Source organism: Siniperca chuatsi, linkage group LG15 (assembly GCF_020085105.1).
Source record: "Siniperca chuatsi isolate FFG_IHB_CAS linkage group LG15, ASM2008510v1, whole genome shotgun sequence".
Lineage (NCBI taxonomy): Eukaryota > Metazoa > Chordata > Actinopteri > Centrarchiformes > Sinipercidae > Siniperca > Siniperca chuatsi.
In genome coordinates, this window is record NC_058056.1 from 11,860,109 (window position 1) to 11,888,085 (window position 27,977).

The 27,977-nt window shown below is 41.4% G+C and overlaps 3 protein-coding genes across 9 annotated transcripts; 2 read left to right on the plus strand and 1 right to left on the minus strand.

The window, feature by feature from the left end:
• Positions 1 to 392: 392 nt before the first annotated feature.
• tmem39b (transmembrane protein 39B) lies at positions 393 to 5,592 on the plus strand. 2 transcript variants are annotated; one of them, XM_044165495.1, is made up of 9 exons: positions 393 to 579; positions 1,257 to 1,511; positions 1,683 to 1,902; positions 2,165 to 2,248; positions 2,483 to 2,637; positions 4,170 to 4,503; positions 4,633 to 4,820; positions 4,916 to 5,036; positions 5,211 to 5,592. In XM_044165495.1, the coding sequence occupies exons 2-9, from the start codon at positions 1,381 to 1,383 to the stop codon at positions 5,442 to 5,444; spliced, it is 1,467 nt and encodes a 488-aa protein (XP_044021430.1). In that variant the 5' UTR covers positions 393 to 579; positions 1,257 to 1,380; the 3' UTR covers positions 5,445 to 5,592. The 2 variants fall into 2 exon arrangements, with proteins under 2 accessions (XP_044021430.1, XP_044021429.1); XM_044165494.1 differs by having other exon boundaries at positions 394 to 579; positions 1,309 to 1,511.
• Positions 5,593 to 7,010: 1,418 nt separating this feature from the next.
• ccdc28b (coiled-coil domain containing 28B) lies at positions 7,011 to 13,890 on the plus strand. 4 transcript variants are annotated; one of them, XM_044165502.1, is made up of 6 exons: positions 7,027 to 7,381; positions 8,628 to 8,938; positions 9,717 to 9,886; positions 10,111 to 10,265; positions 11,698 to 11,720; positions 11,853 to 13,890. In XM_044165502.1, the coding sequence occupies exons 2-6, from the start codon at positions 8,703 to 8,705 to the stop codon at positions 11,905 to 11,907; spliced, it is 639 nt and encodes a 212-aa protein (XP_044021437.1). In that variant the 5' UTR covers positions 7,027 to 7,381; positions 8,628 to 8,702; the 3' UTR covers positions 11,908 to 13,890. The 4 variants fall into 4 exon arrangements, with proteins under 4 accessions (XP_044021438.1, XP_044021437.1, XP_044021435.1 ...); XM_044165500.1 differs by having other exon boundaries at positions 7,028 to 7,381; positions 8,511 to 8,938; XM_044165501.1 differs by having other exon boundaries at positions 7,028 to 7,365; positions 8,511 to 8,938.
• Positions 13,864 to 27,909, minus strand: LOC122861324 (TOG array regulator of axonemal microtubules protein 1). 3 transcript variants are annotated; one of them, XM_044165499.1, is made up of 24 exons: positions 27,632 to 27,905; positions 27,015 to 27,026; positions 25,851 to 26,287; positions 23,914 to 23,980; positions 22,648 to 22,776; positions 22,131 to 22,394; positions 21,726 to 22,009; positions 21,247 to 21,476; positions 20,578 to 20,678; positions 20,329 to 20,493; positions 20,148 to 20,213; positions 19,655 to 19,824; positions 19,384 to 19,555; positions 18,591 to 18,827; positions 18,065 to 18,188; positions 17,679 to 17,784; positions 17,151 to 17,386; positions 16,577 to 16,735; positions 16,354 to 16,480; positions 16,141 to 16,256; positions 15,796 to 15,979; positions 15,416 to 15,635; positions 15,221 to 15,307; positions 13,864 to 15,122 (listed from the first exon to the last, which is right to left on the minus strand). In XM_044165499.1, the coding sequence occupies exons 3-24, from the start codon at positions 26,268 to 26,270 to the stop codon at positions 14,866 to 14,868; spliced, it is 3,921 nt and encodes a 1,306-aa protein (XP_044021434.1). In that variant the 5' UTR covers positions 26,271 to 26,287; positions 27,015 to 27,026; positions 27,632 to 27,905; the 3' UTR covers positions 13,864 to 14,865. The 3 variants fall into 3 exon arrangements, with proteins under 3 accessions (XP_044021434.1, XP_044021433.1, XP_044021431.1); XM_044165498.1 differs by having other exon boundaries at positions 19,384 to 19,552; positions 25,851 to 27,026; positions 27,632 to 27,909; XM_044165496.1 differs by having other exon boundaries at positions 25,851 to 27,026; positions 27,632 to 27,909.
• Between the last annotated feature and the right edge of the window lie 68 nt (positions 27,910 to 27,977).

The window sequence follows — 27,977 nt, forward strand, 5'->3', positions numbered from 1 at the left end:
AATTTATTATCTTTGTATGTTTTGTGCAAAAATCTTAATTTGTGAAGTAACTAGTAACTAAAGCTGTCAAATATTTGTAGAATACAGTTAAAAGTACAATATTTCCCTCTGACTTAGAGGAGTAGAAGTACCAAGTGGCAGGAAAAGAAAAGACTCAAGTAAAGTACAAGTACCTCAAACTTGTACTTAAGTACAGTACTTGAGCAAACATTATATACAGTTGCAACAGCCTAGATTTGTTAAAAAAAGGTCACTTTTATGATCCTGCAGTTGTATTACAAAGAAACATAAACATGTGCAAGTATATTCTCTATCATCAAAACACACTGCTTTCCTTTCTTGTTGCGGCTGTCTGAATATCGGCGGAATGTCCCTTTAAATGACTCTCCTCCCACAGGTCGCTAACATATCCGCGCCCCCATCTATCAGCGGCTAGTTTCACATCAACAATGACTGTCTTCGCTGATTTCATAGAAAAACACGCCAGTATTTCAATAAATATTTTGAAAATGTTTTGCGTTTAACTTATTATCAATGCAACAGAGCAGCATCTAACGCAGACAACAGACGCCGCCACTGGTAAGCTTACATTTTCTTGTCTAGCCTGTTTGATAGGTTGGTTGGAAGCTACCTAGCTGGCCAGAGAGACTGTTAGCCTAGGCCTCAATCTTTGTATTTAATCAAGCATGGTCTTGGCGGACACATTGGAGACCGTCGCTCATTGTGTTCGTCCACGTTGTTTTCGCCGTCTGCCTCATGTCCCAGATTGAAACGGCTCTCATGAGCTATTTGACCCGGGAAGAGAGAAAATGATGTAGCTATTAAGCTAGCTTGTAATGTCAGCTTCCGCAAAACTTGCACCATATTAAGGGATGCTATGCAGCTAGTGCAAACTTGTTTAACGCTAGCTGTTTGTGATGCATATTTATGAGGGAGAGTTTTTGCAGATCATATGATCTAGTTGGCCGTGCACGTGCTTAGTTGGCAAAAAAATAAATAACCTTGTTTGGCAACAAAAAAAAAAGAATTTAAGATTGCAAAGATGTATTTTTTGTTGTGTTTGTTATGACACCACTCCTTTTATTATCAGCTCTGTGTCTAATCCAATCACTGACCAAAATATAATTTCATTACTAACTGTAGGTTGATGCTGTGCCAGTAAATTCTATCCTACGTGACACATATCACAGACTCATTGAAATAATTTACACCCATTACTCAAGACATATCATTACATATTTTGTTGGATGTTCCAGGTTCAGCCCTCCCAGTCACAATGTGTCTGACCTGCTCTCTTCTTGTAAAAAGGTATAAGAACAAGGAGAGAAATCATAAAACTAGACACACAGCTGGGAGAAGTGAGCTGTGGGTGTGTCTGCGATGGCTGGTGGAAGGAGAGGGGCGAACCGTACCACGTACTGCAGACCTCCACTAAGCAGTGAACCAGGCTCGGTCAGCAATGGCAACCACTCGACCAGCTCCCCGGTCACAGGGGTGCGATCTCGTACAAGGTAAGTCGAGCTCGGATATACCGCTGCTAAACACACACTGTGAGAGTAAAGAAGTGAACGTTGCAGCCTGAGAGTCTGGAAGGATTTCCTTCCATCTGGGCTGCAGGAATGCACTATGACATTATAACAGAATAATACACGTCATAATAAAAGGCTTTGTTTTGTCTGCAGGAATGGTTCGGGAACGTGCATGTCCAGCCCCCCGCTGGCTGCGCAGACGGTGGTTCCTCTGAAGCACTGTAAGATCCCAGAGTTATCTGTGGATCGTAATGTGCTGTTCGAGCTCCATCTTTTCTTCTGCCACCTCATTGCCCTCTTCGTCCATTATGTCAACATCTACAAGACTGTGTGGTGGTACCCCCCGTCACACCCTCCCTCACACACATCACTGGTGAGTGCTCAGTGGTCAGCTATTGACTGACGATAATGTTTATTATGGTTATCAGGTATTATATTCAGCAGTTGTTATGTTTTTAGTATGTGTTTTATGTGGGCTGCCATAGATGACTGCATCTCTATTGGTTTTTAAATGTAAATATCTACTGGTACGGTATGGTTACTGGTACTGTTGGGCTGTGCTTATTTATGCTGACAGAATGATGTCAGTGGGTGTGGTGAGAGCAATAATCCTAACTCAGTCTTATTATTTACAGAACTTTCACCTTATTGATTATAACATGCTGGTGTTCATTGTCATCATACTGGCAAGGAGGTTAATTGCAGCAATTGTTAAAGAGGTAAGAATTCTGTTTTTGGCTTCTACCTTTTTGGAATTAAGCGTTTGTCCCTGACTTGTTTCTCTATACATTCAAATATAAAATAGTTATATGTATGTTACTCTGTAATAGATGCAAGGGTCCTTTTGTTTCTCTTTTACATCTTAGATTGTGTTTCTATATTGATTAAAGGTGCAATGGCCAAATTGTATCAATGCATTTGACTGTTCTGTCTCCCTCCTCTTCTCTCCCCAGGCATCACAGAGTGGGAAACTATCCTTCCCTCATTCCATCTTTCTAGTGATGGCTCGGTTCGCTGTGCTGACGCTGACAGGCTGGAGCCTGTGTCGCTCCCTCATTTACCTCTTCAGAACCTATTCTGTCCTCAGCCTGCTCTTCCTCTGCTACCCGTAAGTGTCCACAGGAAGAACAAAGCTGCCTGTAGTCATACCATCATTTCACCTAATAGCTGAAGGGCAGTCACAGTCTCCTTCCACTGATTCTCTTCTATCAGTGTTGTCATAATCTGTGCTTGAAATGTCCAATTGACACTCATTCCTCCACATTTCCACAATTATTTCCTCCAACTTCACCGAGTCCACTTAGGAAATAGTTTTATATATTTATTTAAACTTTCATGTTGTCCACACACATTACTGAAGTTCCAATGCTTGAATTTCATACCTTGTGGTACCCAGCTTTAGCTGTATTTTCTCCATCTGTCATTATCTAGATGTGCATTTCTGCACACAAATGTGTTTTGAAAACAGTTGTTGCTGAAACAAGCTGTATATATGGTTGACAAAAGGTTTGTGCTTGCTTAAATGTAGTCTGAACCAAGATTTGAATGCTGAAAGTGATCATTCAAGGCTTGTTTGCTTGTTCTGTTTGCTGTTTGTTGTGTGTTGAGCATAATAGTGAAGAGCTTCAATTGAAACACATTTGGCTTATTTAAATATTGATAACTTAATGCATGGTGAAATGGCGCTTGAATGATGTACCCCTCATTTCCTGGTAGGCCTGATGGTATATGTTGTTAGGACACTGTTGTCCATGGTGTCTGTGTTTGCAAACATTTTCAGCCTGGGTGGCCTGAGTATATCACCTAGTTAAACCAAGTCAAGACAATGTAGTCCCTCATTCGTCCAGGAATGTTCCATCGTAGAAAAGGTTTCAGTCGTAGTCATCTGGACATTGTTTTCAGAATCAAGACGTTTCGGATCCGGAAGTCATTCTCAATTGTGAAAATGGTCTGAGAACTCAGAAATTTAAGCTAATCTGTGTTGCTTACAATAGGCCTGATTACTGGGCCATCATGGAAACAAAAGAAGGTCAGTTTCAGGTGAAACTAGGCAGGGTAAACAGCAGACACTCAGGAAGACTCCTCCCTGAGGGCAGGGCCTAAGCAACGCAGAGTAGCTTAAATTTCTGAGTTCTCAGAAAACAGAACAGTGTCCAGATGACTACGACTGAAACCTTTTCTTCGATTAAATCAAGTCAACTTTATTTATATAGCCTAAAATCACAAATTTGCCTCAAGGAGCTTTATAATCTGTACAGCAAATGACACCCTCTATCCTTATACCCCCACCTAGCAAGCAGTTGAGTGATGTGCAGAAGGTGGTCAAGTTTAACGTTTTTCTGAAAGAGGATACAATTTTCATGATGTGGTATTATTTAGGTTTTGTGAAACTGTTTTTAACTGATGAGACAAAGATACTTGGCTCACAGTTTTACAAAGCCTTGCAAGTCGAAACTGTGTATACTGTCAGTGTCAACCACCATTTTGGAGCCATATTTATTTGGGGTTTTAACATCAGTGCAAGCTGTTGTACCACAAATGTATGTAATCAGTGTAAGAATATTTGCCCGCCTACCCTGGCAGTGTTGATGCAGGGCTTTAGGTATGGTAAACCTTAATTGTAGCTGTTCTTTTCTGCAGATTTGGGATGTATATTCCATTCTTCAGGCTGAGCTGTGACTTCCGGCGAGCAGGTCCGCTCTCCCCCATTGCCAGCATCGGCTCCAAAGAGGTGGGCAGTGTGGGCCCGGGCAGGGACTACTTGACGGTGCTGAAGGAGACGTGGAAGCAGCACACCAGCCAGCTGTACGGCGTCCAGGCCATGCCAACTCATGCCTGTTGCCTCTCCCCGGATCTCATCCGCAAGGAGGTGGAGTACCTGAAGATGGACTTTAACTGGAGGATGAAGGAAGTGCTGGTCAGCTCAATGCTCAGTGCTTACTATGTGGCCTTTGTACCTGTCTGGTTTGTCAAGGTAAGAAACTGTTGGACTTCTTTAAGTCTTAATTGTAACTTGTAACTTTTCTTAAACTTCATCATTTAATATGCTCTAATAACGCTTCTCAAAGTCTTAATATTTTTCCGCCTGTATATTTTCCTTCAGAGTACACAGTATGTGGACAAGCGCTGGTCTTGTGAGCTCTTCATCCTGGTGTCAGTCAGCACGTCAGTCATCCTCATGAGACACTTGTTGCCACCTCGATACTGTGACCTGCTTCACAAAGCTGCAGCTCACCTGGGCTGCTGGCAGAAAGTAGACCCCTCCCTCTGCTCTAATGTTCTTCAGCACATGTACGTACCGCTCGTAGTTTATTACTGGGCTTTAGGTCCATTTGGACTCATTTGAGTCAAATCCAACTCTCACTCTGCTGTCTCTCTTTGCACAGATGGACGGAAGAGTACATGTGGCCACAGGGAGTCCTGGTCAAACATAATAAGAACGTCTACAAGGCCATGGGTCACTACAATGTTGCAGTTCCATCAGATGTGTCCCATTATCGCTTCTATGTGAGTATTCCTAAATGATCTGTTCCTGCAGAACAACAGCGGACGCCACAGATTTCAGAGAGCCTGTACTGACAAAGCCTGTTTTGTAAAATATTTGTGGTATTTCAAAATGGCAGCTACTTGCACATACGTTATCTGATGACTGACTGCATCCTGTCTCTTTCCCTCACCTAGTTCTTCTTCAACAAGCCTTTACGAATATTGAACATACTCATCATCCTAGAGGGTGCCATGATATTCTACCAGCTCTACTCGTTGATATGTTCAGAAAAGTGGCATCAGACGATATCACTGGCTCTGATTCTCTTCAGCAACTACTACGCCTTCTTCAAGCTTCTCAGAGACAGAATAGTCCTGGGAAAGGCATACTCGTACTCGAACAGCTCATCAGACCAGAAAGTCAGTTAGACTTGAGTTATTATCGGTCGCATTCACTTAGGAACAACACAAACATGCCTAAGAGCTCTGTATTTTTTTCTACCAACTGCATTTTGTGTCATGTTTTTGTTCTGATCTGCCATAATAATAAAAATAAATATTTTTGTATTACTTTAAAGGTTTGCTTTAGTTTTATTTGGTTCTAAAATATGTTTTCCATTCTGACCACAAGAGGCCTCTGTGTTTCAAAAATGAAACAATTTCTCAGCAAATAGGTGTAAATGTCAGTTGACAAGGTGCACTAATTGACTCTTCATTGCTGTGAACTTTTAATGTTTTACCATTTCTGAATTAAAATATTTAATGGGTTTTTCCAGCTATTTAGGATTGATATGGAAGTATTGGCATTGAAGTATTTTACTTGTAAAACCATCAAACTGAACTGAAGTGCTTTGACAATTTAAAAAAAAAGCTGTTGCTCAAATTCAGTTGCTCATTTTTAGATTTAAAGATTTTAAAAAGATAAGTAAAAGAAATTGCTCAAATTGGATTAGTGACCACCAGACATCCGGGCTGCCCAATCTATCACACCTATCAGGTTCTGTCAGTCTTGTTCCAAAGAAAGAGAAGTTCAGATTTTTGAAATTGCAAAACTTTAAATTACTAAAAAGACAGATATTCCAGCCACATAAATTTAGATGGATGGTTTTTACAGTGCTATAAATTCAGTGGTGTTGAAATTTCAATCCTGAGTATTCAGTAGTTAAAATAAAATTTGACAAACAGATATTCAGTTGTTTATGAAACTCATATTGTCATGGCATTTTTCTGCATCCATAGTATCGCACTTTTCATAAAGCTGTGGGACGTACCTGAGACAGATTTAAAAAAGGTCAATCCGATGCAAAAAAAAAATGCTGGATCATTCAATTCCCATAATACAAGCCAATATCAATTTATTTTAGACCCTTCCTGGCTGGTAAACATCCACTTCTTTCAAACTCCATCCCTTTAGTTTGTGAGGAAGTCTCCAAGCCCAAGCTGAGATAACCCTGCTGACATCATCAGTTATTTTCTCTGTGGAAAGCTCCCTGCAGAACCACAGAAGAAGAGGTGTCCCTGCTCTGTTAGAAGTTTCTTTCCTTTTTCCCCCCATTGAATGTTTTCCTTATCCTGTTGAGGGTTAGGGTAGAGGGTGTTGTATAGCCTACTGTACATTTTGACTCGACAGAAGACAACCTTAAACGGGTCTTCATGTGTCAAATCCTCTTTAAGTTACAAGGAAAGCCACTAATAGAGGTTTCCCATGTTTACCAACAACATATCAACAACAGTCCTACCCTATTATGTACAGCACGCAACACCTAATTATTAAATAAAATATTTGGTACTACTATACTTCGAGACTTCAAGACATGAAAGGGACTGAGAGGGAGAGGCGGGCTTGAGCGACTCAGCGACTATCTATCACTCAGTGCTGACTGTCTTACTTCAAGATGTCAGTGACAGCGATGAGCACTGGAAAGAAAGATGGAGAACACTGGCGCCACCATGTGGCCTGTTTGTAGTTACTGCAGGTCCTGAGTAACTGTAACGCTAAACCCTCTAGGCTATAAAAGGGGATATAAGTATAGTTGTAAAGAACCATCATCAGCTGATCAGTGTCCAGCAGTACACACGCAGCACCCTGTTCTCCGCACCGTAAAGGCTGCTGCTCTGCTGGCACACGGCGGGGCGGACTGGCCCTTTAAGAAGGATAAAGACTACTCCGCACGAGCCGAGCGCATCGATGCCGCGCTTTGCATTTTATCGGTAATTCACACTGGTGCTGCAGGGATAATTCAACACCACCGTGATTTATAAAGGCCAATGCATATGACTTAAGTGTACTTCAACGTTTTAAGTGGCAGGAGGAGAAATGTGACGCTGTGCCCAGCCGGTTTGCTCTCCGGTGCGTAATTGATTCGGTAAGTCTTATTTGTGTCATTCGTAGACGATGCATCTATCTACACGTCTTCTCTCCCACTGAATTTAAGAACATGGTGTAACAAACTGCTGTCTGCATATTGGTCTTTCATCCGCTTTTCTGCAGTATTGATGGAATCCAAGTAAAGAAGGATTTCAGTGTATAAAGTTGCCTTTGTGTATTACTGTAGTGGCCATCTTTGGATTCTACTTTGAACGGAGGCTGGCGCAGTGTTATGGAAATGACAGCTATTATAATAGTAATTTCTTCCATTGTAAAAGGATACAGTGTTATTTAGGCTCAGTGCCGAGATCATAGTGACATTAATGCACTCACTTGGTCTGTTGATATAACAATAAACTCTACTGCTGTAATTGGGAGAAGATACGGATATCACTGCATAACTGCTAAGAGCCTAATATAAAACACCACATTTATAAGTCAACAGCAAACGAGAAACAATTGCAATCCAATACAAGTCCTGTAATAATTTTAATATAAAAGTATTTGCATTTATTGCAAGGCATTTCTATTTCATTGGATTGCTTCACACTGAAAATGTGTTTATTCTGGTCACTGAGTTTAAATAGATAAGAGTAAGGCCTTTGAACTCCACTATCCTACCATAGAGAAGTCTCAATAATAATGCAGCATATTGATTTTCTCCTTCAGCCATTTGTCTGAACGCTATGTTCATTTGGTCCATTTGTACAACATACAGTAGGACTCATGTTCTGCATCTTGGTGTCTGTCATTCATGTAGTAAAAGATGAAAACAAAGCCTACTGCTACTGTTTGATTGGCTGCTGGAAAATGTCCTCAAACCAGTAATTCGCCTCCCTTCACTTCACACATATTCTCTAAGGTCTAAAAATATCTTTCCAGGCAGCTGTTTCACTCCCACTTTTTACACCAGGGAAGCATTATGAAAAAACAACTAGAAAATGGCTTTCTATTAAAAAATTTCATCTAAATGCAATCCCATTTAGGTGGGCAGATCAGTGTTATACTCTTCCTCACTGTCACTTAATTTTAAAATGCAATAGCACATAGATTTTTCTGTGACATTGTTGTGATTACCTGGGAATGCTGTTAAACTAATGAAAGCATCACTGTTTATTTTTTTGCAGAGTGGAGAATTTTGAGCTGCAGCACTAATTTAGGCACAGTCCGGATCCTCCACAGGGCCCTTGTTTGAGGGAGGGGAAGACTGCTGGTTTTGAACTTCCTACCTTTGTTGTTTTCAGGACATCCTGAACACCAGCCAGGCAGTGCCCCCTCATCTTACCCCAGAGAGCTTCGCTTAAAAGATAAAAATAATAATGGAAGACAAACGCAAAAAGCGGAGCCCAAAGGTGTCTCTTCCCCAGCCCCCTCCTCCCCCCATCAACCCCCGCAAACTCACCGTCCTGCCAGCCAGCAAAAGTGCCACCTTCTCTCTCGGCCTGCCGCAGCCCCCCTCCCCCAAGAACAGAGGCAAGTTTAAGCGGTCCATAGGAGCACCAGGACAGCCCAAAGAGGTGTTCACAGCCGTCGTAGCTCCACCAAAGACCACCAGGTTTGTGTCTTAATGTAACAGGGAAATCCTCCAGGAAACACCAGTAGTTCTACTGCTGCAGATGTTGTTTGCATTTTTTTGTCCTATCATTCTAACAGATTACTGGCTATGAGAGATGAGATCGCATGAGATCACGTACAGTGTGCAGTATCTCCACCACAGCTACGTCTGAGTATAGTAGAAAAAGTGTATATAATCTTGAAAATCATGATTTTGGAGTGCCTCAAAATTAGATGCACTACACTCACCATTTTGTCAACGTTGATAATATATACGGTATATTACATCAGAATAGTTCTTTAAAGCGTGACTACGTAACTTTTTCTGAACAACTGACATTTATTGGTTAATGGTGAATGCATGAACTACTGTTCAGCATTTAGCTAAAATGCGTACAGAGTCATAACGTCAGGGGACTGACTCAGTAATGTCTGTTATACAGTGATGTTTACATAAACTTTTCTAACATTAGCCTCCATAAGCTACTGGTCATACCAGACCAAGTAAGGCTGCAGCAGCAAAACCCCTAAGTGTGTTGAATTGAGCATGGGTTGCTTTTTATTGCTTATGAATTCAACTTTTCATTTGTAAAAGGAAGATTGTGTTGTTGTTTTTTTTCTGAAAGTTACATATTCTCACTTTGAGGTTTGTCAAAAGCCATTCTGGGAATAATAGAAATAGATGAGGCAGGTTGCATTTCACCTTAAAATGTAATAAAAGAAAGAAACAATAAATACTTCGTACTGTATGCGTGTAATGAGACGATTTTCTTTTTCAGGCCCCACAAAGAGAAGCCCAGGCCCCCCCAGCCTGCAGGACCCAGCAAAGTAGTCCAGTCTTCCCCCCTGCAGCACTCCTTTCTCACCGATGTCTCAGACGTGAGAGAGATGGAGGGAGGCCTCCTCAACCTCCTCAACGACTTCCACTCAGGCAAACTACAGGCTTTTGGTAAAATAACCTTGATTAGAGAGGCCACCAAGGGAATATTCTGTAACAGGCCGAAAAAAAAAAAAGCCAGTTGAAAAGTGGCTTTGTTACATGAATCAGACTGAAATCAAATAGCTGTGGTGCTATTTATACACACCTGGTGCCATGGAAATACTTTTGACTTTAACCAAAAGAGATGACACTTTGTGCCTTTGAAAAGTTACACTTGTCTGGTTGAACTCTAGGTAAGGTGTGCTCCTTTGAGCAGCTGGAGCATGTGCGTGAGATGCAGGAGAAGCTGGCACGGCTGCACTTCAGCCTCGACAGCCACGTGGAGGAGCTTTCGGAGGACCAGAGGAAGTGCGCCTCTGACCACAACCTGGAGCACCTGCTCTGTAACGTAAGCACAAACCACAGCAGCACAGGGTCATCCTCATCTGTGTTGTTTCTTTTGATAAGAAGATACATAATCTCAGTTTTCACCAGGTCATAAACCTGCATGAATGTGTGAATATTCAGTACCTTTTTAAATTTCACTTTTGGCATGCCAAAACTGCCCCATAAATGACAAGAAATCGGTATGTGTTTCACTATCGTCTCTGCCATGGTGTCACAAGCCGCCACTGAAACAGCATCATATAACACTAAAGCTCTCCACTGAAAGTCTACTCTAGTTTAGTTGGGTTAGAAGTTCCGTAGTGCAGAGTAAGACAGGTTTCACTGTTGGTTTTTACAAACTGTAAAGCCTGAGGCTATGGAGTAAAGTACTTACACATAACACTGAAATGTTTTCACCAGTGAGACATTTCAAGTAAAAATAACATTAAAACAAGCTGACAAGCAAACCTCTGTTATAGGTCCAATTAAATAAATGAATACATGCAGTTTGATGGATTGTAATAAGTGTATGTCAGACATAGAACATCAGGGCATTTTACAGCTGTGACTTTATAGCAGTGTACCAGAATGCATTGCCCACACATTGAGTGCATTCAATGTATTTACCCATTTAAAAACAATACCAGGAGGGAATTAAATTATTAGGTCATGGCAGCACCCCAGTGTAGTTATTAACTGCCAAAAAAAGTATCATGGAATATTTTATCAGGGAATAGTGAAACACTGCAATATGTTTTTTTTTTTGTTGTCCTTTTTGAGTGCTCCAAGGCTCAGAAGAGTGAGGCATTTATCGCATGTATGCAGTGTTAATGAGTCGAGAGTTTCACTCTTAGCTGTGAACCTTCCAATAAAGCAGATATGCCATAAAATAAAAATACAATATAGTAAAGACACGGTGAGGTTAATCATATAGCAGTGTTAAAATTGTTGTATGCTTTGCAGATTTTCTAGTATGTTTAAATGTTAAATATTATCCAGCACAAACAGTGATGTGTAGTCCAAGAATGCCTTGAAAGTGTTTCTATTGTTAGCGTGTTTGTGTGGCTCCTAGTTACCCACGCCTGAGGCTGGTATGCTGGCTGTGGGGAAGTTGCAGTATTGTGTGTGTGTGTGCGTGTGTGTGTGTGTGTGTGAGGGAGGTGAGAAAAAGCCTTCAGCTCATTACAGATTCTGCTGCCAGGAATACTTGTTAGCTGTAGCAGCGGTGGATAATTGTGCCTCAGCGCAGATGGGCTGTGAAGTAACTTTGCTTTCTGTGGATAAGAAGGGAAGCTAACCATTTGCTTTTGTAAACAATGCTGTCGGATGATGGCAGTTTAATTCAAATACTGACCTGACACACAGGCCGTTATGTAATATCATCACTTTTAGTGATTAGTCTAGTTTCTATTTTACGATACACCTCTCATCCATTTGTTCATTTGTTCCTGCAGCTGGAGGAGCTCAGCACCTCAATGTATCCTTTTCTAATTAAATGACTGTTTATTGATGAGAATCACCCAGCACTCTGGGTGCAGATACTGGATTTAAATAATCTGTTTTCAGTTCAAACTCTTTCTGTGTGAATCCTTAATGTCTCCGCGTTCAGACAAAAGCTCCACTTGGCTGAGAACCAGGACCTGCCCAAGACATCTGGTCCCTGACAAAGTGAGGTGCGGAGGACGGCAACCACACACTCATCTTCTCCCAACATCTAACCAGTCCAGGTTGCCATGGCATTAATCCAGCTGCCTTAGTAACAGAACGGAAAGATCCACAGGAGGAGGGGCCATTTTTCCATTTGGTCAGCGAAGCCGAGGGAACAATACAGTAAAGCATGCAGAGCATTAAATGAACACTCAACCAAAATCATAAACCCCTCATTCATGGCACAAGAAATGATCAGAGGGTTTACTGAACAGTTGTGTTAGAGGAAATATGTTGTTTTAAAGTTTTCAGCATGGTCTTGGCTCCAGTTATTAGTTACATCATTTGGTAACAAATAACTGAATCCAGGTGTAGTCTTTGCTTCTCTATTTGTGTTCACAAAAAAGCACATTTCATGACAGTTTAAGAACTAGAATTTCATATTATGGCTTGTCTTTTGCATAATTTCAGAAGGTATTTGTCTCTGTTAGCAAAGGTAAGAATTTGCCATTCTTGAGTAGCAAAGATATTTGGCCCTTGTCGACAATGCCACTGTGGTTAGCTCAGAACTTTTTAAAAGGGAGTTTTCACTTTTGCTATTATTCTGAATACACTCCCTCATTTTTATATCTTTGCTCTTAAAGTTTAATACTGGAAAACAGACTGGATTTAATAAACGCAGGGTGAACATTTGTTATAACTGTGCATTTTAAAGGGACTATGTGAGGAGACCTAATGTACAAAATGTATGTTTGATTAACTTACATATGGTTTATGGTTACAATGGTTTATTTGTTTTGCCAATGTGCAGTCCTACTGTATTTGTTGACACTGATGGTTTAACATAACTTGAGTTGGAGGATTTTGTCAGTGCTTTATCAGGATTGCCTTTAGACTTTGTTTTTGTGAAGGCCCAGTAGCAGCATCCCTCCAAGTGCAAGCTAGTCCATCCTGCTACTGCAATGCTGTAAAATCACTTACTGTAACATGTAGGTCACAGGGACTCCGTCCAGTCTGACATTCACTTGTCTCTCATTACACTTTGTTGGACAGCACATCCACAGAGTAATGCAGCTGGCAAAATCTCTGTACAGTACAATTTCAAAATGGCAGCTACTTTCATAGTTAAAAGTTTAGGCGGGGGAAATTATGATTTGCATTGTATTTAATTCCAAACTTGGTAGCGATGTACCTTGGCCATAATATTCAATCCCTGAAAAGCCAATTAAAATCATATTAGTGATCAATCTGAAACATCAAAGCATGTCAAAACATTGGTGCATTCAATGAAATGTAATATAAGTCTTTTTTACTGCTTGCTAAGCCTACCTCTTTTCTAAGGCCTTGACCTGGATCGCCTCTACAGTGACATAATACATTTCTTATTCTGGTTACTCTGTCAGATCCTTCACAGTAGGGCCGCAACTAACAATTATTTTCATTATCGATTAATCTGCAGATTATTTTCTTGATTCATCAGAAAATACTGAAAAATATACATCCCAGTTTCCAAGGCGATGTTTTCAAATGTTTTGTTTTGTCCAACCAACATTCCTAAACCCAAAGATATTCAGTTTACAATTATATAAAACTGAGAATTTGGGCATTATTTTCTTTAAAAAAAACTTTAAACAAGTAATACATTTTCAAAATAGTTGCAGATTAATGTTGACTAATCGTTGCAGCTCTACTTCACAGTCTGCTATTTTCTGTTATTTTACATACATAAGAGGGGCAAACCATTAGCTTTACAGTCAAAACAGAAAACAAGAATCCCATGTGTATTCAGTAAATGCACCCATTAATAAAGGTATTAGGTAACTTAAAAGGCATATAATGTGTGTTTCTTGGATTTCATTTTGAAAAACAGTAAAATGTAACTGACAAGTTTAGACATGAATAGCTGTGGTCAATTCCCTTTTACCCCATTTCCAGTCCCATTAAAATTTGAATGAGGCACCTGGAAGTTAGCGTTACAGAAATAAAACACTTTATTTATATATCAATCTGTCTTTGCTTCTTGTTCACAAACAATTTCAATATAATTTAACAATAGATCAGTAAAAAGGCTACTTGAAGACTGGCACTATACTGAGACAGAATCAGATCTGGGCCTTCACTGTTTCTCAGGCAACTGCTGGAGTAAAACTCAACTCCTTTTCCTTTCACGCTGTCCCCATCCAGGAGAACTGGTTCGAACCCAACCTTCATCTAGGCATCGGTGTACATATATATCTTCTTAACAAAAATATACACTATTTTGATCCTGCCAGTTAATTTTGGTCATGCAAAAAAGAAAAAAGACAGACGGTACCAACAGCACATCATTAACAGGACTTTTAAACCATTACACAATAGATAAATTATATACTGTACCATCATACATCATATGATTACAGATTAAGCTAATACTGTGCAAATACACATTTGAGCTGTACAAAAGTATTTTGTACTATTTTTGTTAATCTCAATTCACAAATCTTCAAAACAACAACATAAGACATTTTGAAAATATCACATCACATTTGATGAAACAGCAAAAATATACATCTTTCAGGTCCCTGTCTTCTTCCCTGTGTTTTTGTGCATTTAAATTTTACATTCTACAATAGTGTCTCTGATTTGTCTACAGTACATGTTTAGATTATGAAAAAAAGCAATGACAAACATGGGATGGTAAAATGTAAAACTCATGAAGTCTATCATGATAATGAGCTACCTTTTCAAAGTGCAAAGAGAGCAGGTTGAGTATGTGTAAGACCTGATGTCAGTATGTTAAAATTGTCCATGCTTCTGTACCAGAGGAAATCTCACTGAGATAAGAATAAGAGCTCCTAATTTTTAAGGACTTTCTCTTTATTGATATAAAAGTGCAGGCACTATAAGAAATGTAGAACATCTCTGTCTTCAAGTACGGTCAGTGTTAATGTTCTTCTCTTCCAACATCTGGTTGTGTTTGGACTTGTGATTTACCTTTAGGACAAGGTCCTCAGGACCTCATTTAAACCTTTGTGGACATTGGCAGGCTGGGAGGCCTGAGCACACTCGATCAGGCTGTGCCCCATTTGGGCGTAAAGGGCTTGGCACAGGTTGGCTGTAGCACCCCTCACATTGCCGCCCCGGCCATGAATAGTGCCGCTGTGAGTAGAGGTGCCCAGAAGGTGCCACAGCAAGGGCAGCACTTTCTGCTCCACCATCTGGGGCTTGCGAGGGTAGAGCTCCATCACAAGATCTGGAAAAAGTGAGAAGAAACAAGAGGCGGTCAGACATACAAACCAATAAAGCCAAGGCTTAAACTTACTACAGTGTTCTTAATTACAACAAACATACCTGCAATCTTTTCAATAAGATCCACCTTTGCTTTGCCATTTAAAAACTGGGCCTTGGTGCAGAAAGGCTGAAGAAGAAGTATGTTATCTGTCATGGAAACAAATACAATCACAGTCAAATAATGACAATTCTCCAAACAGACTCAGCCTCTAATTTGACCTCTTACAGAAATATTTCAATTCTCGAAATGAGTACCAAGATTTGAGATAAGTGCATTAATAGCTCCAATAGCAGCAGAAGAAATGGCGTTGTTCTTGGAGTTGAGGTGATTGTCCACGATTGCTGGGACCAGGATGTTGACCACTTGAGACAGGTTATCTTTCAAGAAGTGGATGATTTTCTGTAGAGACTCAAGGGCATGTAGGTTGACCTTGCTGTTGGACTCCTGCAGCCTGGCCTTGAAGGCATCAAACACCTGAAAGAAGGGAAACCCGGAGGGGGAAGAGGAAAAGGTGACAGAGAGACATTTTGGTGATGTTTTCATGATGAAACTGAATTGTATAGTGGTAACTGAGAACAATGACAAACCACATAAAGAAATCTTGATAGGATTTAAAATAAATGCTAGAACTAACCTGGAATATACTATTGATGACCATCTGGGGGTTGTGCTGGCAGTCGGCTGTTAGCTGGTCGATTCCCTTGATCCTCTCTCTGAAGTCCTTTGAACCCAGCAGACCTGAGATCTGCTTGATGTATTCGGTCTTGTCTGCAATACTCTGTGTCTGAGATCTACAGCTGTAATGGCTATTAGACTCCCTGTAGATGATGCAAAACACATCGAATGGTTTATAAACCTGGGAGTAAAGTATGAATAACGTACTTTCCATGTGTATTAAGCAGGTTGTGTAAGCTACACCTCTGCTTAAAAGGCTGAATTTAGTGTTTACAATGCTGTACTGGTTGATATTCACACCCACCTGTTGGTCTGGTTGAGTGGCTCTCTGGTGAGAGATGAGGCCCTGACTGTACCACTGCCTGGGAGGGAGCGTCTACCCCTGGCTGACTGGGTGTCTTGGGGCATCTCACCAAGACCCTAAACCCCCCCCCAAAACAATCTCCAGGTAAGATAACAGTGTGACCTTTAGAAAAAACACCAATGTTATAAACACATACAGGAAAAAACACTGTACCTTTGTCTTGAGAGTGAAGACAGTGTCTCTGACCGTTGGCAGGTCTTTGGTGGGGATATATTTCTCCAGGATCTTGTCAAAGTCAGGGTGGGATGACAGGGACAGCAGCATCCGACGCCCAAAGTACCTGTGGGTTGAACCAGTATAATAGTGAGAACTCAGTGCAGATATTAACCAAACTGAACACACATGAGAACAAAAAAAAAAAAGTGTCTCTACATACCTGGCTTCCTGTGAGGAGTCTTGTGCGAGTTTGGTGACAGCAGGTAAGATTCTGTCAGTGAGATCTTTACTTCCACACAGAAGACGGACAGCACCGACCTTCTCTACAAGATTAGCCAGATGCTGGGCGGTACATCTTCTCACCACTGCGTTGAGGTGACTATCAGAAGAGGGGAAACCAATTCAGCAATCAAAGATTGAAATTTTAAAAATTATTTGGTGTTAAGAAAAGTGCAAAAGTAAACAGTAAATAGACTGCATTTATATAGCACTTTTCTAGCTTAACGGACAAATCACTTCACAGTTTTGCCTCTCATTCACACACACACTCACACACTGATGGTGGTGGAGCTGCCATGCCCATCAGGAGCAATTTGGGGTTCAATGTCTTGCTCAAGGACACTTCGACGTGTGGACAGGAGGAGCAGTGGCACGAACCACCAACGCTGCGATTAATGGGCGACCCACTCTCCCTCCTGAGCCACAGCCGCATAATAAGTACCCACAAAAATTCCAAATTGTAAGTGTGGTGAAACAGAACTTCATTGTGGGTGTATGTTGACATACACACTGACCTGAGTCCCCCAGAGAGTAAAGCACTGATGCTACGAGTGAGTGTGCAGTGCTGCACCATGCAGTCAAGTGCTGCATCCACATCCTGCCTAATGAAGGCGTTACTCTCCCCGGCCTTCTGCAGTAAAGCTTTAACTGTCCCCTCCAGCTCCTGGTCCATTGCCTTCTGCAGGTGGGTGTACAGGTCGCCCAGCGTACATACTGCAACCCTGGACACACCTGACCGCAGGTTCTTCACCTGAATAAGATGGACATTATTAATACCTCACGGGAAACAGGATCATTCCAGCATCAAATAACAGGAGATAATAGTTATAGACATATATCTGACAGAAACACTAAGCACCTGGCAGTCAAGGCTGAGAATATGTATACCGGTAATTACTAAGACACAGAGAAATTAAAGTGGTCTGCAAAATCAGATATTAATGTATAAATCAGGAGCAAAGCAGTTCAAGTTCAGATGGAGTAACCAGCAAAATAACAAAGAGTCAAAATGATGTGGGAGTGTTATACAACAGTTATACTACCTCTTGAATGAGAGACAGGCAGACATCATGAAGCCTGCCCTGGAGTGTGTCTGAGTGGTAATGAGCCAGACTGCGCAGGAATGTCAGACCCTCAATCTTCTTCTCCCTGAAGTAAAAAAAAAAAAGACACAGCTGGTAGCCATTTTTTGTAGACTTTCTTGACCGAATTGAGACCAAGTTTCTTTACAAAAGGTATAAAATGTATAGCTAAGGATTTTGTTACCCCACAAGTATATCATATCACCTGCAAATGCATTTTTCATGCTATTCTATATTTTATAAACCTTTGTAGAACCACTGGATTTGAGTTATCAGTATGATGGATCAAAACTATTCTGCTCTGAAGCAGTGTAGCTGAGATACTGTAACATGCAAGTGTTTCTCACCATTCTTCGGAGCTCAGTAGGTTGAAGCTCTGCGTCAGTGCCAGGTCAGGCTTGGAAAATGGACACAGCTCCGGAGGCTCTGAGGGATTTTTCTTTTGGCCCATAGTACCAGGGGACAGCTCATCTAGATGGCCCGTCAGATACCACACAACACACACACACACAGATTCTGTCTCATGTTACATCTCTATCAGTCTGAAAACAAGCAGTGTGTGTGGGCAGCGGTGCATTAACAGAAGGTTGTCAAAACAAAGCATTGTGGCACATTATCCAAAGCAAACATCTTATTCACCCATGCTCTGATGGCTCTGACAGTCTAATTAATGTTCCAACAGTTTCTATAAACAAAGACCTGTTAAAGCACTGGTTCATCTATTTATAATGTGGTGGAATACTGCTACATTGCAGTGTCAAACCATCTGAGAGATGATACATAGCAACATAATAAAGATGCAGAGTGACATTTTTTGGTTTTTTGGTTGGTGCAGCAGGTAGATAAAGTCTTAGGTTTTTAAGATCCACTAACCTGAGCTGTGGGACAGTGATGGTTGGGTTCTGCCGAGGCTCGGAGCCCTCCTAAGACGGGACAGGTTTTTGGGGTTGGGGGGCACTGTGGGGGGGCTCGGCTGGTGGGGCAGAGCTAAGCACTTGATGGGGCTTTGGGGTCCTGGTGGGCTGACAGGACTGGTGGGGCTGATAGGGGACTCATTGGAGAGAAGGTCTGCTTTGGTGGAGGTCAGTGTGCTGCCGTTCAGATGCAGATCTACATCAGAAAAGAATCAAAATTTCAAGTCTCTGGCTGCAAACATTATGAGCTGCTTAATGGATGATTTCATTTCTTTAAAGAGCATGAGAATAAAATAAAATATAACACACATGGTTCCCACACCTTCTTAATCATCAAATTCAAGGACTTTCCAGGCCCATTTCCTTCAAATTCAAGGACCAAACACAGCATAGTTTGAGATACGAATTAAGGTTAATTACTGTTACAACACTGAGAATTAAGTAAAAAAAAAAAAACTATATAAATTCAAGCACTTTCAATGACCCATGTCTATTTATGCCTATTTTCAAAAACTTTCAAGGCCTTGATCCCCCCCCCCCAAATTCACAAATTTTCAAGGATTTCAAGGACCAGTGGGAACCCTGAACACAGCAAGATGCAATCCTAAAGTGCAATATGGCAACAAAAGTGATTTAAAAAAAGTCTTTTGTCATTATGCCTTTAAACTCTGCCTTAAACTCCACATTATGAAGAAATATACATTTAAGCAAAATAAAAACAGTTGGTTGAGGTTTCCAAATCTTTCTCTTGCCTTTAGTGATTAATATTCTATTCTCCTCTGTGGGTGAGTCAGACAGCATCTGTCTGACTCGGTGGCGAATCTTGTCTCGTGTGAGGTCCCCTTGACTGAACTGCCCCTCTTGCTGATCCAGACACTGCGGCCGCATCTTATCTCGGCTAAACCTTGCATTCTTCACCCTCTGCTGCACATGGATTGGTAGAAAACACACCAGGTGGGATTTTGATAATTGGAAACTTTGCACGATGTACTATGATTTACCACCAGACAAAGTGTGACTAACCTTAACCTCATCTGGACGTGGGCGGTCATCACTGTCTCGGTGACTGCCGGACAGCGCATGGCTGTAGATGCCTGCTGAGGGATCAGTGGGGGGTTTGGCCACAGGATCACCCTGCTCAAGTGACAAGGCGACTCCTGGATGGCTGGAGGACACTGCAGTGCCAAACATGCCTAAGAAGCATGAGGGGAATGTTTGCAGATAACGTAAATGTATTAACAGAGAGGTGGACATCAAACCTTCTCAACTGCTAAAAGAATCAGTAATGACTTCTATTTAAACTCAGAAACAGTAGACAGTTTGACTGTCTTTGTTTGTATATGACAAGATGATTATGGGAAAACAATGCTCACTGCAAACTTTGGCTGTGCTTCTATGTAACTCCTTTCAATCTGTTGTAAAACAGCACTCAACTAGAACACCTTGGCAACAGAACAGAATACTGGACAACTGAACGATGACTTGTGGTCACAAATTAAGATCTGCAGTGACTGACCTCTTCCAATGACTCCTTCAGGCATATCTGTGGCTGGGGAGTTCCTGCTGCTGTGGCTCTGAGATCCTAGGAATCAAAGGAGAGGAATACTGATGGATTTAATTATTTAAGCACACAAAATATTATTAGAAGGTAAATCCAGAAAATCAAGCTGTTCTGTTTGATATCACTGCTGACGGACCTTTGGCAGGCTTCAGAGCTCTGACTGATTCACGGAAGGCTGGTTTGACCAACGGAGGGGACGGTCCTATTGTCTCTTCCTCAGTTTTGATTGATCCGTTGGAGTAAGTGACTCTCTGACCAACGACACCCACCTCAGACGACAGTTCGTTTCTCTGAGACAATCCTTGAAAAAACAGAAAACATTGACATAAATAAGATAAACTAAACAATAATACAGTTTGGTAAAACCGTTTAATCCCTTTTATACCTTGAAGGCTGCTGAAGTCCATGGACACAGAAGACCTCACTTTTGCAGAAGGCACTCTTGCAATGCGAGGTTTTATTCCTGAAGAGGCAGAGTTTCCGGTACTGCCGACAGATGTGATAAGTGAGAAATTGTGCTGGAAATCTGCTTAGCACTGTTCAGTCAACACATTGTCAAACAACACCAGATGGGTACCAGCTTACCACTGCTTTAACTTGTTACCAGGTCTATGAAAACATTTACTCAATGAACTTGAATATAACAACAGGTAACTGAGCAGACTAATGTCACCACATACTGTGATCCTCATTACAAATTAAACATAACATAGTTTGAATAATAAACTAATGAAATAATACCTTATTTGAAAACATGTTATACAATATGTTTATGCCTGTGTTTACATAAGACATGTATAAATACAACTTGACTTGATAAAACATGCAGTTTTTCCTTAATATTGCTTATGAATTTTTGCTAAAGATGCATCAACATCCAATTAGATCATCTAGTCTACAGGAGAAACCTATGATGTAAGCATAAAGCTTTTATCACAATATGAAGTTATTGTATTTAAAGTACAAGTCTACACACAGACAGACGGCATGTTTCAGTGGTGGAGGGACTTCAAAAGCAATATATGCAAAATGCAGCAAAATGTAGATCCTTTACCTGGTTTTGATGCCATTCAAGCTGGAGTTGGCGACTGAGCTCAGACTGGAAAGACCACTCTCACTGGCTGAGCTGGTAAGCATTGGAGAGGTGTCTGATGGTGAGTCCAGACCGAGGTCCAGCCTCACAGCTGAGTCAGGGCTGTCTGGATCTGGATCTGAACTGCTAAGGCTCACTTTGGCCCTCTTCTTGGCAGCGCTGTTGCGCAATGAGCGCAGGGAGTGCAGCATCTGTGTGCAACACACAAATTGGCACATGTGAGCATGGAGAGGAAAATATTATTAATGGAGCCAAACTTCAACCCCCTGGACTAGCAGACTGTGCCCTCATGCCTTTGGTCGCACAGTATCTATTGTACCCAAAATACTGGAGTATTTCTTTAAGGACTCTCAGATGCTGAGGGTGCAAGTTGGAACTAGCAGTGTCCAATATTTTCCAGCTGAGTCTTTCTAAGGAAAAAAAACAGGCAGTTTGCTGACCTCCTGCATGTCCAGACGATCATCTTCTTGAGATTCTTGCACCGCATTGATGCTATCAGGGTCCAGATGAAGGTCCCTTTCTAGCTGCTGACTCTGAGGGCTGCCTGGAGCATTGGACCTCTGGCCATTATGGGACTGGACCTGCTCTGCTGTAGGGACAACTGGCGAGATAGACAGGGTTGCCCTGGTGCTGCTCAGAGCCCGGCGGAATGATGAAGTGGAAGAAGAACTCACGAGGGAGGCACGGAGAGGCCGGGGAGAGCATCTGCTAGAGAGATGGTCTCCTAAAGGGAGTAGAACAGAGAGAATAAAAAAAAAAAACAAATCAGATGATACAAAGAGGCCACAACTTTTTACATTCAGCTGACCGCTCATGAGACGTCTTAGGTCTTTTTACTAGATTACCCTTTGCTGCGCCTGTTGTGTCTCTCCAGGGGCTGGTGTCTCGCTGGTGAGGGCTGTTCTCCCTCTTGTTGGGCCAGGTGTTGGACATAGAGAGGGAGGAGTCTGCATGTCGGCGGGACAGTGTTGGAGTAAGCATGCCTCCTGGGAGTGTAGCCAATGGGTAGGAGGGCAGTAGGAAGGAACCGGATGTGGTGGGGTTCGAGGGGAGGGAAAATGTGCGCTCAACACTGGGGTTCCTTGAGAGCAGGCGTCCCTTGGGTGCCACTGTGAGACAGGGTATTCACATGTCAGGAACCATGAAAAACTGAGTAGATAAAAAGTAGCAAGGTGGAACTATAGTTCATGGCTGGCTGGATGTTGAAAACTGTCCATTTAAAGGACTCAAGTTCTTATTATTCTTATGTTCTTATTTCCTGATTTTTTCTTGCTCATCTGTATGTAAAAAGTTTCAAAAGGAACTTTAAAGGGATGGATTTTTGAAAAATAAGCAGATCGTTTCAAGGTAATGACTCCTTACCAACATCTGGGTCAGAGAAGTTGGTGGTTTTAAAGATGTCAGGGTCTAAGTTGAGGCTTCCACTTCTTCTGAGGCGTGCAGGGGACGCCCTTCTTCTGGGGGATTGTGGCTTCTGAGGCTCTGCAGAACCTAGATGGAAAGTATATTTTGCCATTCACACTATAAACCTAACAGGGTTGCACAATATCCCGATAACTTACATGACCATAACAATCCCCCTGTAAACCGATGATTTAAAAAGTGTATTATACAAAGGGGAATAAAATTATCAGAAATTTACTTACTATACTCGGTTTACTTTTACTAATTTCTTTTTTCTTTTTGCTTTTGGTATTCAGTTTTACTCTTTCCATGGTCTTCTAAAACCTTATTTAAAACATAATTCTGACTGTGGCTGACTGTTGCACTACACAAATGTTCAAGTCCAACAAAGTTAACAAAAGTTCCTGAACTTTTGGCTGAGATGTTTCTTGTTGAACAGTCCTTAAGTTCAGATATAATGAAAAAAAAAAAAAAAACTGATCTTGACCGAAGATTTTGGAGATATTGGAGAGATTAGACTGATGACCAGATTGTTTGTTAAATACAGCTGGGAAACTTTGCAGCCATAAATTCAAAACGTTTCAAGTCCAGTCTTGCCTGTGAGAACCGGCTGTTCGGACACACAGAAGCTATGCAGAGGGGGTCACACACAGCTGCAGCCATAAAAACTGGACATTTACACAATAATGTTACACAAGAGCAGAACAATTTGTCAGAGCACACAAATGATTTTTGTAGGGTATGAAAAAAGAGACAGCATTCAAATATTCTAAGCACACCTCCTACACTTGTAATCTTCATTTAAGGATTACCATGAGCATGTGTCCAGATTACATAAAATATAGGAGCAGTAGGGCTGCACAATGAATCGCAATATTATTTAAATCGCAATATGGCCAATATCCAAATCACAGAAGCTGCAATTTTTTGATAAAGGTAAAATGTGTGACAAAACAGCATTATAATGAAGTACTGTAGTGCTGGCCTACAAATCTTGTTTTCCAGCAGACATAACATACCAGCAGGCTAGAGTTTAGAAAACTAACTACAGTGCTCATCTCAGGGCTTTTGGTGACATGTGGCATGATGACTCCATTGACTCAGCATGCTAATCCAATTTAAAGCCACTCTAATTTGAGTCCAGCTGAAGTTGACCATGACAACCAGTCAGCTGTACTTGTCACCTCATATGGGATACATTTGGAAAGAAGTATTGGCACTTACTGAAACTGGGTATGTAGGTCTCTGGACTCAGCTTCCTGGTCAGGGGGAGTAAATCCTCACTGGCCACCTATTAGTAGGCAGAAAATTTAATTTGCACATTTAATAGAGGATGAAGTTCAAATAACTAACGTAAAGCAATCCTTAAACAAACAGGAGTCTAAGTGTAATTCCATCCACCGGCCTGAACAAAGGGGTGTAGCAGATACTTGACCAGGTCAGACAAGAGACACAGGCATTTAGGTGGATCTTCTGCTACTGTAAACAGACTTAAGTGAATGTACGTGACATCTACTGTTCTCAAGAAACTTTAACTGCCAAACTGCAACCTGTGAAATCTTGGTCTACCATAAATAAATCAAGTGGAGAGACAATTATGACAGATTTTTTCCATCAGTGCATGCATCTCAGCCTTTGACAGAGAGAGAGTGTGGCTGAGGTGAGTCTCACTGCCTACAATCTGATCAACACTCATTGCGAAGCACTTGGTGTGACTGCAATCAACACTAGAGCAGTAAATAAACCATGTTTTACAAGCATAACCCCGTGATATTACCAATTATGTTTCACGCCCCCTCTGGTAAGTGTGCTGTGTGATAATGGGGTTGCTGGGAAACAGACAATGCTGTAAACAGAACATTTTTTCAAATGGAGGCTCTAAGCTGGATAATAGTTTCCAGAACAAAACATGGTCAATTAATACCTCATGAAACAAAGCCACTCATCTCAACCAATGGACATTATTAGAATAGAGCTGATAGAAGCTTATGTTTAACAAATCATTCTAGTTACTTTGCTAATAAAAAATGATACAGTATGTATTCCACATTACATCCTTTAACCTGACAAAGTGGTAGGTTGACCCAGATTGTTACAAGGCTTATTCTCAAGACAATGGCTGCTCATCTTTGCAGCGACAGTGTCACTGTGCAGGGAATGAGTCACCTACTGTATTTCTTCCAGGAATAGTGTCAGTGATCCCGAAGCTCTCTGAGAATTTACCCATCTATTCCTCTCTCTGTTTATAATGAATAAGAATGTATCAAATTCAGCCTATTTTTACCCTACCAACAGATACAGATTGACTGCTAATAAATAAAAAAATATGTATAAAATAAATAAAATAGGACAGCAACAACTCTTATCAAGCATGAGCTGTCTAGACAATATGTTCTTAAGTATGCTGTGCCTAAGGATGCACTGATGACAATCATACACACAAGCAGAGGTTGACTGAAGAGGACAGTGCAGAACTCTACAGTATGTAGTAAGATATAACTGTCCCTCTCTGTGCACTCCATCCATACTGCATCATGAGATGTTTTCTCCCCTGAACTCTCTGCCACTTCTAAGATTCAAACACCAAATGTAAAATTCTGACAAATTGTCAACACCCCAGATTTCTGAAGATGAATTCATTTGTAATGAGGTTTAGTTTTATCATTCCTCTGTAAACTATACAAGACTAAAGGGAGGCAGAAAAAGCAGGCACAAACAAATAACCACTCCTTTCATGCTCTTTGCAATGCCTGCACTTGCTGACTGATTGGGAGCAAATCAACATAACAAAGTCAATATGAAAAACACTCTGGAAAACTCTCTAAAACCTCTGTACAAGCAGTCTACAAATGACTGATTAAGCCCTAATTGCTTTGGATTTCAAAGAGTATTTTTAGAAGAAAAAAAAGAAGGTGAGCACTGCTTGTTGAGTCAATAGCTGCTTCATTAATGTCAATCAATGACAACTAAAAGGACAAAATTTTCATCTGTTATCAGGGTAAATTAACCTACAATACACTAGAATATCCCTCTAAGCTGTATGACAGAGAATCATAGAATTAGTAAAAACATATGCTAAATCTGGAAATGTTCCCAGATGGCTTACTTATCATAAGAGATAAGTGAGAATATAGCAAGTCGACTGTGTTGATGGACCCCACCTGTTCAGAGCACTTTCCATTAGGGGTACTGCATTGCTGGTCATGCTCAGTGGTTGAGAAGCTTGACATCTCCCAGGGTAGTTTGTTCTTCCCTTTACCTGCGCTGACAATCCTCCTTTGAAGTGGAAGGTCATCAGTGAGGGAGCCTAAGCTGCCATAGCCATACAATCGGTCGCAGTCTGGTTCAGTTCTGTGGCTCCTGGCACTGCTTATCCGCCCTCCGTTCATCACCCAGTCCAGATCAGCTCCAGAACCATACTGTGGGGAGCATCGCTGTCCTGGCTTGGGCACCACCAAGCCATACTCCACTATCCCCTCCGAGGAGAGTTTTGGCAGGACGTGCCTTGCTCGTCTTGCCTGTACAGCTGCCATAAGACCCTCTGCATCCTCATTGAGTTCAACCATGTCCACAGCTTTCATTAGAGGCTGCCTTTTCCCTGTGTCAAGGCAATAGTCAAAAACAGCAAACAGTTCAAGGGCAGCATGACGAACCTTCTTTTTGCTGTCTGCCAGGTATGGCGCAACCTCAAAACAAAGCTTGGGGATGTTGAAATCTTTCCTAGGATGAGTGAGCATAGCTACCATAATAATGTTAAGGACATCTTCCCGAACCCTTGAATTCTTGTGTTTCAAGTTGCCAATGATATGATCCAATATTTGTTGCGGTGCAACAGTTTTCATCATCTGTCGAAACACGTTCATGTATTCATTTCTGGTGATGGTGCGAGTGTCCCCTAGGGCCTTCAGAGCCACAAAGACTATCTGTTTGAAATATTTGTCTACACCTATATCTAGCTTCTGAATGAGTAAGTTTAAAACTTGTAAGGTGCCATACAATACTTTAAAATTACTGTCATCCAAAAGTCGTGGGAGAAAATTTATGAATTCCTCAATACTGCCAGATGGGACTGATTTCATGTCCACTCCTGAGAGGATGAGTTTGAGCTCTTCCACCCCATTTGTGCGATTTTGGTAATTCTTCAGGTCCAGAAGCTGCTCGTGTAACTCCTGGGAGATCAATCCAGGTATCATTATTGATGGTCTTATGGATGTGGTCAAATCTGAGAATCCAAAGACGCAAACACGATCCTGCGAGGACAATAATATTCCTCCTCCTTACTTCGAGCTTTCATCCTGAGTGGTTGGTGATGGAAAACCACTCACCTGTTTGTCAAGCTGTGAATGCAAAACATATGATAATTAATACTATTAATTAAACATAATTAATAGGAGTAGACTCAGGACTGAATTAATTCCCATTTGCTTAGAGTGAAATGGACGCAGTGGCGCAAAAGGCTCGGTAATACTGTATATAAACATGTTACAACACAGCCACGTAACTGTACATATTCTAACTGAGGGAGTGTCTTATTGCTCCTCAACACCATGATCGATCACCATGAGCGAATGGACACAACCACTTGTGGCTGTCAGGCACGATAGTTATCAGCAGAATGACTAAGATAACCTTTAACGTTACAATTGAACCTACGTTACGTTATTCTCTGCTATTCTAACAATAGTTACTATGAAGTGTGTCGATTGGAGCCTTAGCCACTTATACGATACTAAGTAATGCCTTCAATGGGCTTACAATCAATCCCTGACTACACGGTTACCGTTAAGCAGCCTACATTAGTTAGCTAACGTTACATAGAATCATAGCTGACTGCAACACCGTTCAAACGGCGCTAAGCTAACTCGCTACTCCGCTAACTGTGTTAGTGGTTAGTGCTGGCTGACTGGGCTAGCAAAGTTAGAAAAACAGCAAGAAAATATACCTTGCATTTCCACTGGTCCTCTTCGGTGTCGCTCGACGAGACTATCTAGTGTTACGTCGTCCAAATGTCCATGCCATGCTGCGGCGGCTACAGTTCTCTAAAGTGCAGACATTTTCCCTGGTTGTTTTAGCTGGTATCTGGAGTGTTGTATGTTTGGAAGCTACAGAGGTATTCCCACAGAGAGGAGACCACACACATACACACACACACACACCGAGGCAGCAAAATGGCGAATACATGTCGCAAACTGAGCGCTTCCATGGTGACGCGAATTCCAGGCTGCTCCAGACGGTATCATCATCACAGAGCTGCAGCGTAGGCTGTGATGAAAAGTGAATCAAACAGA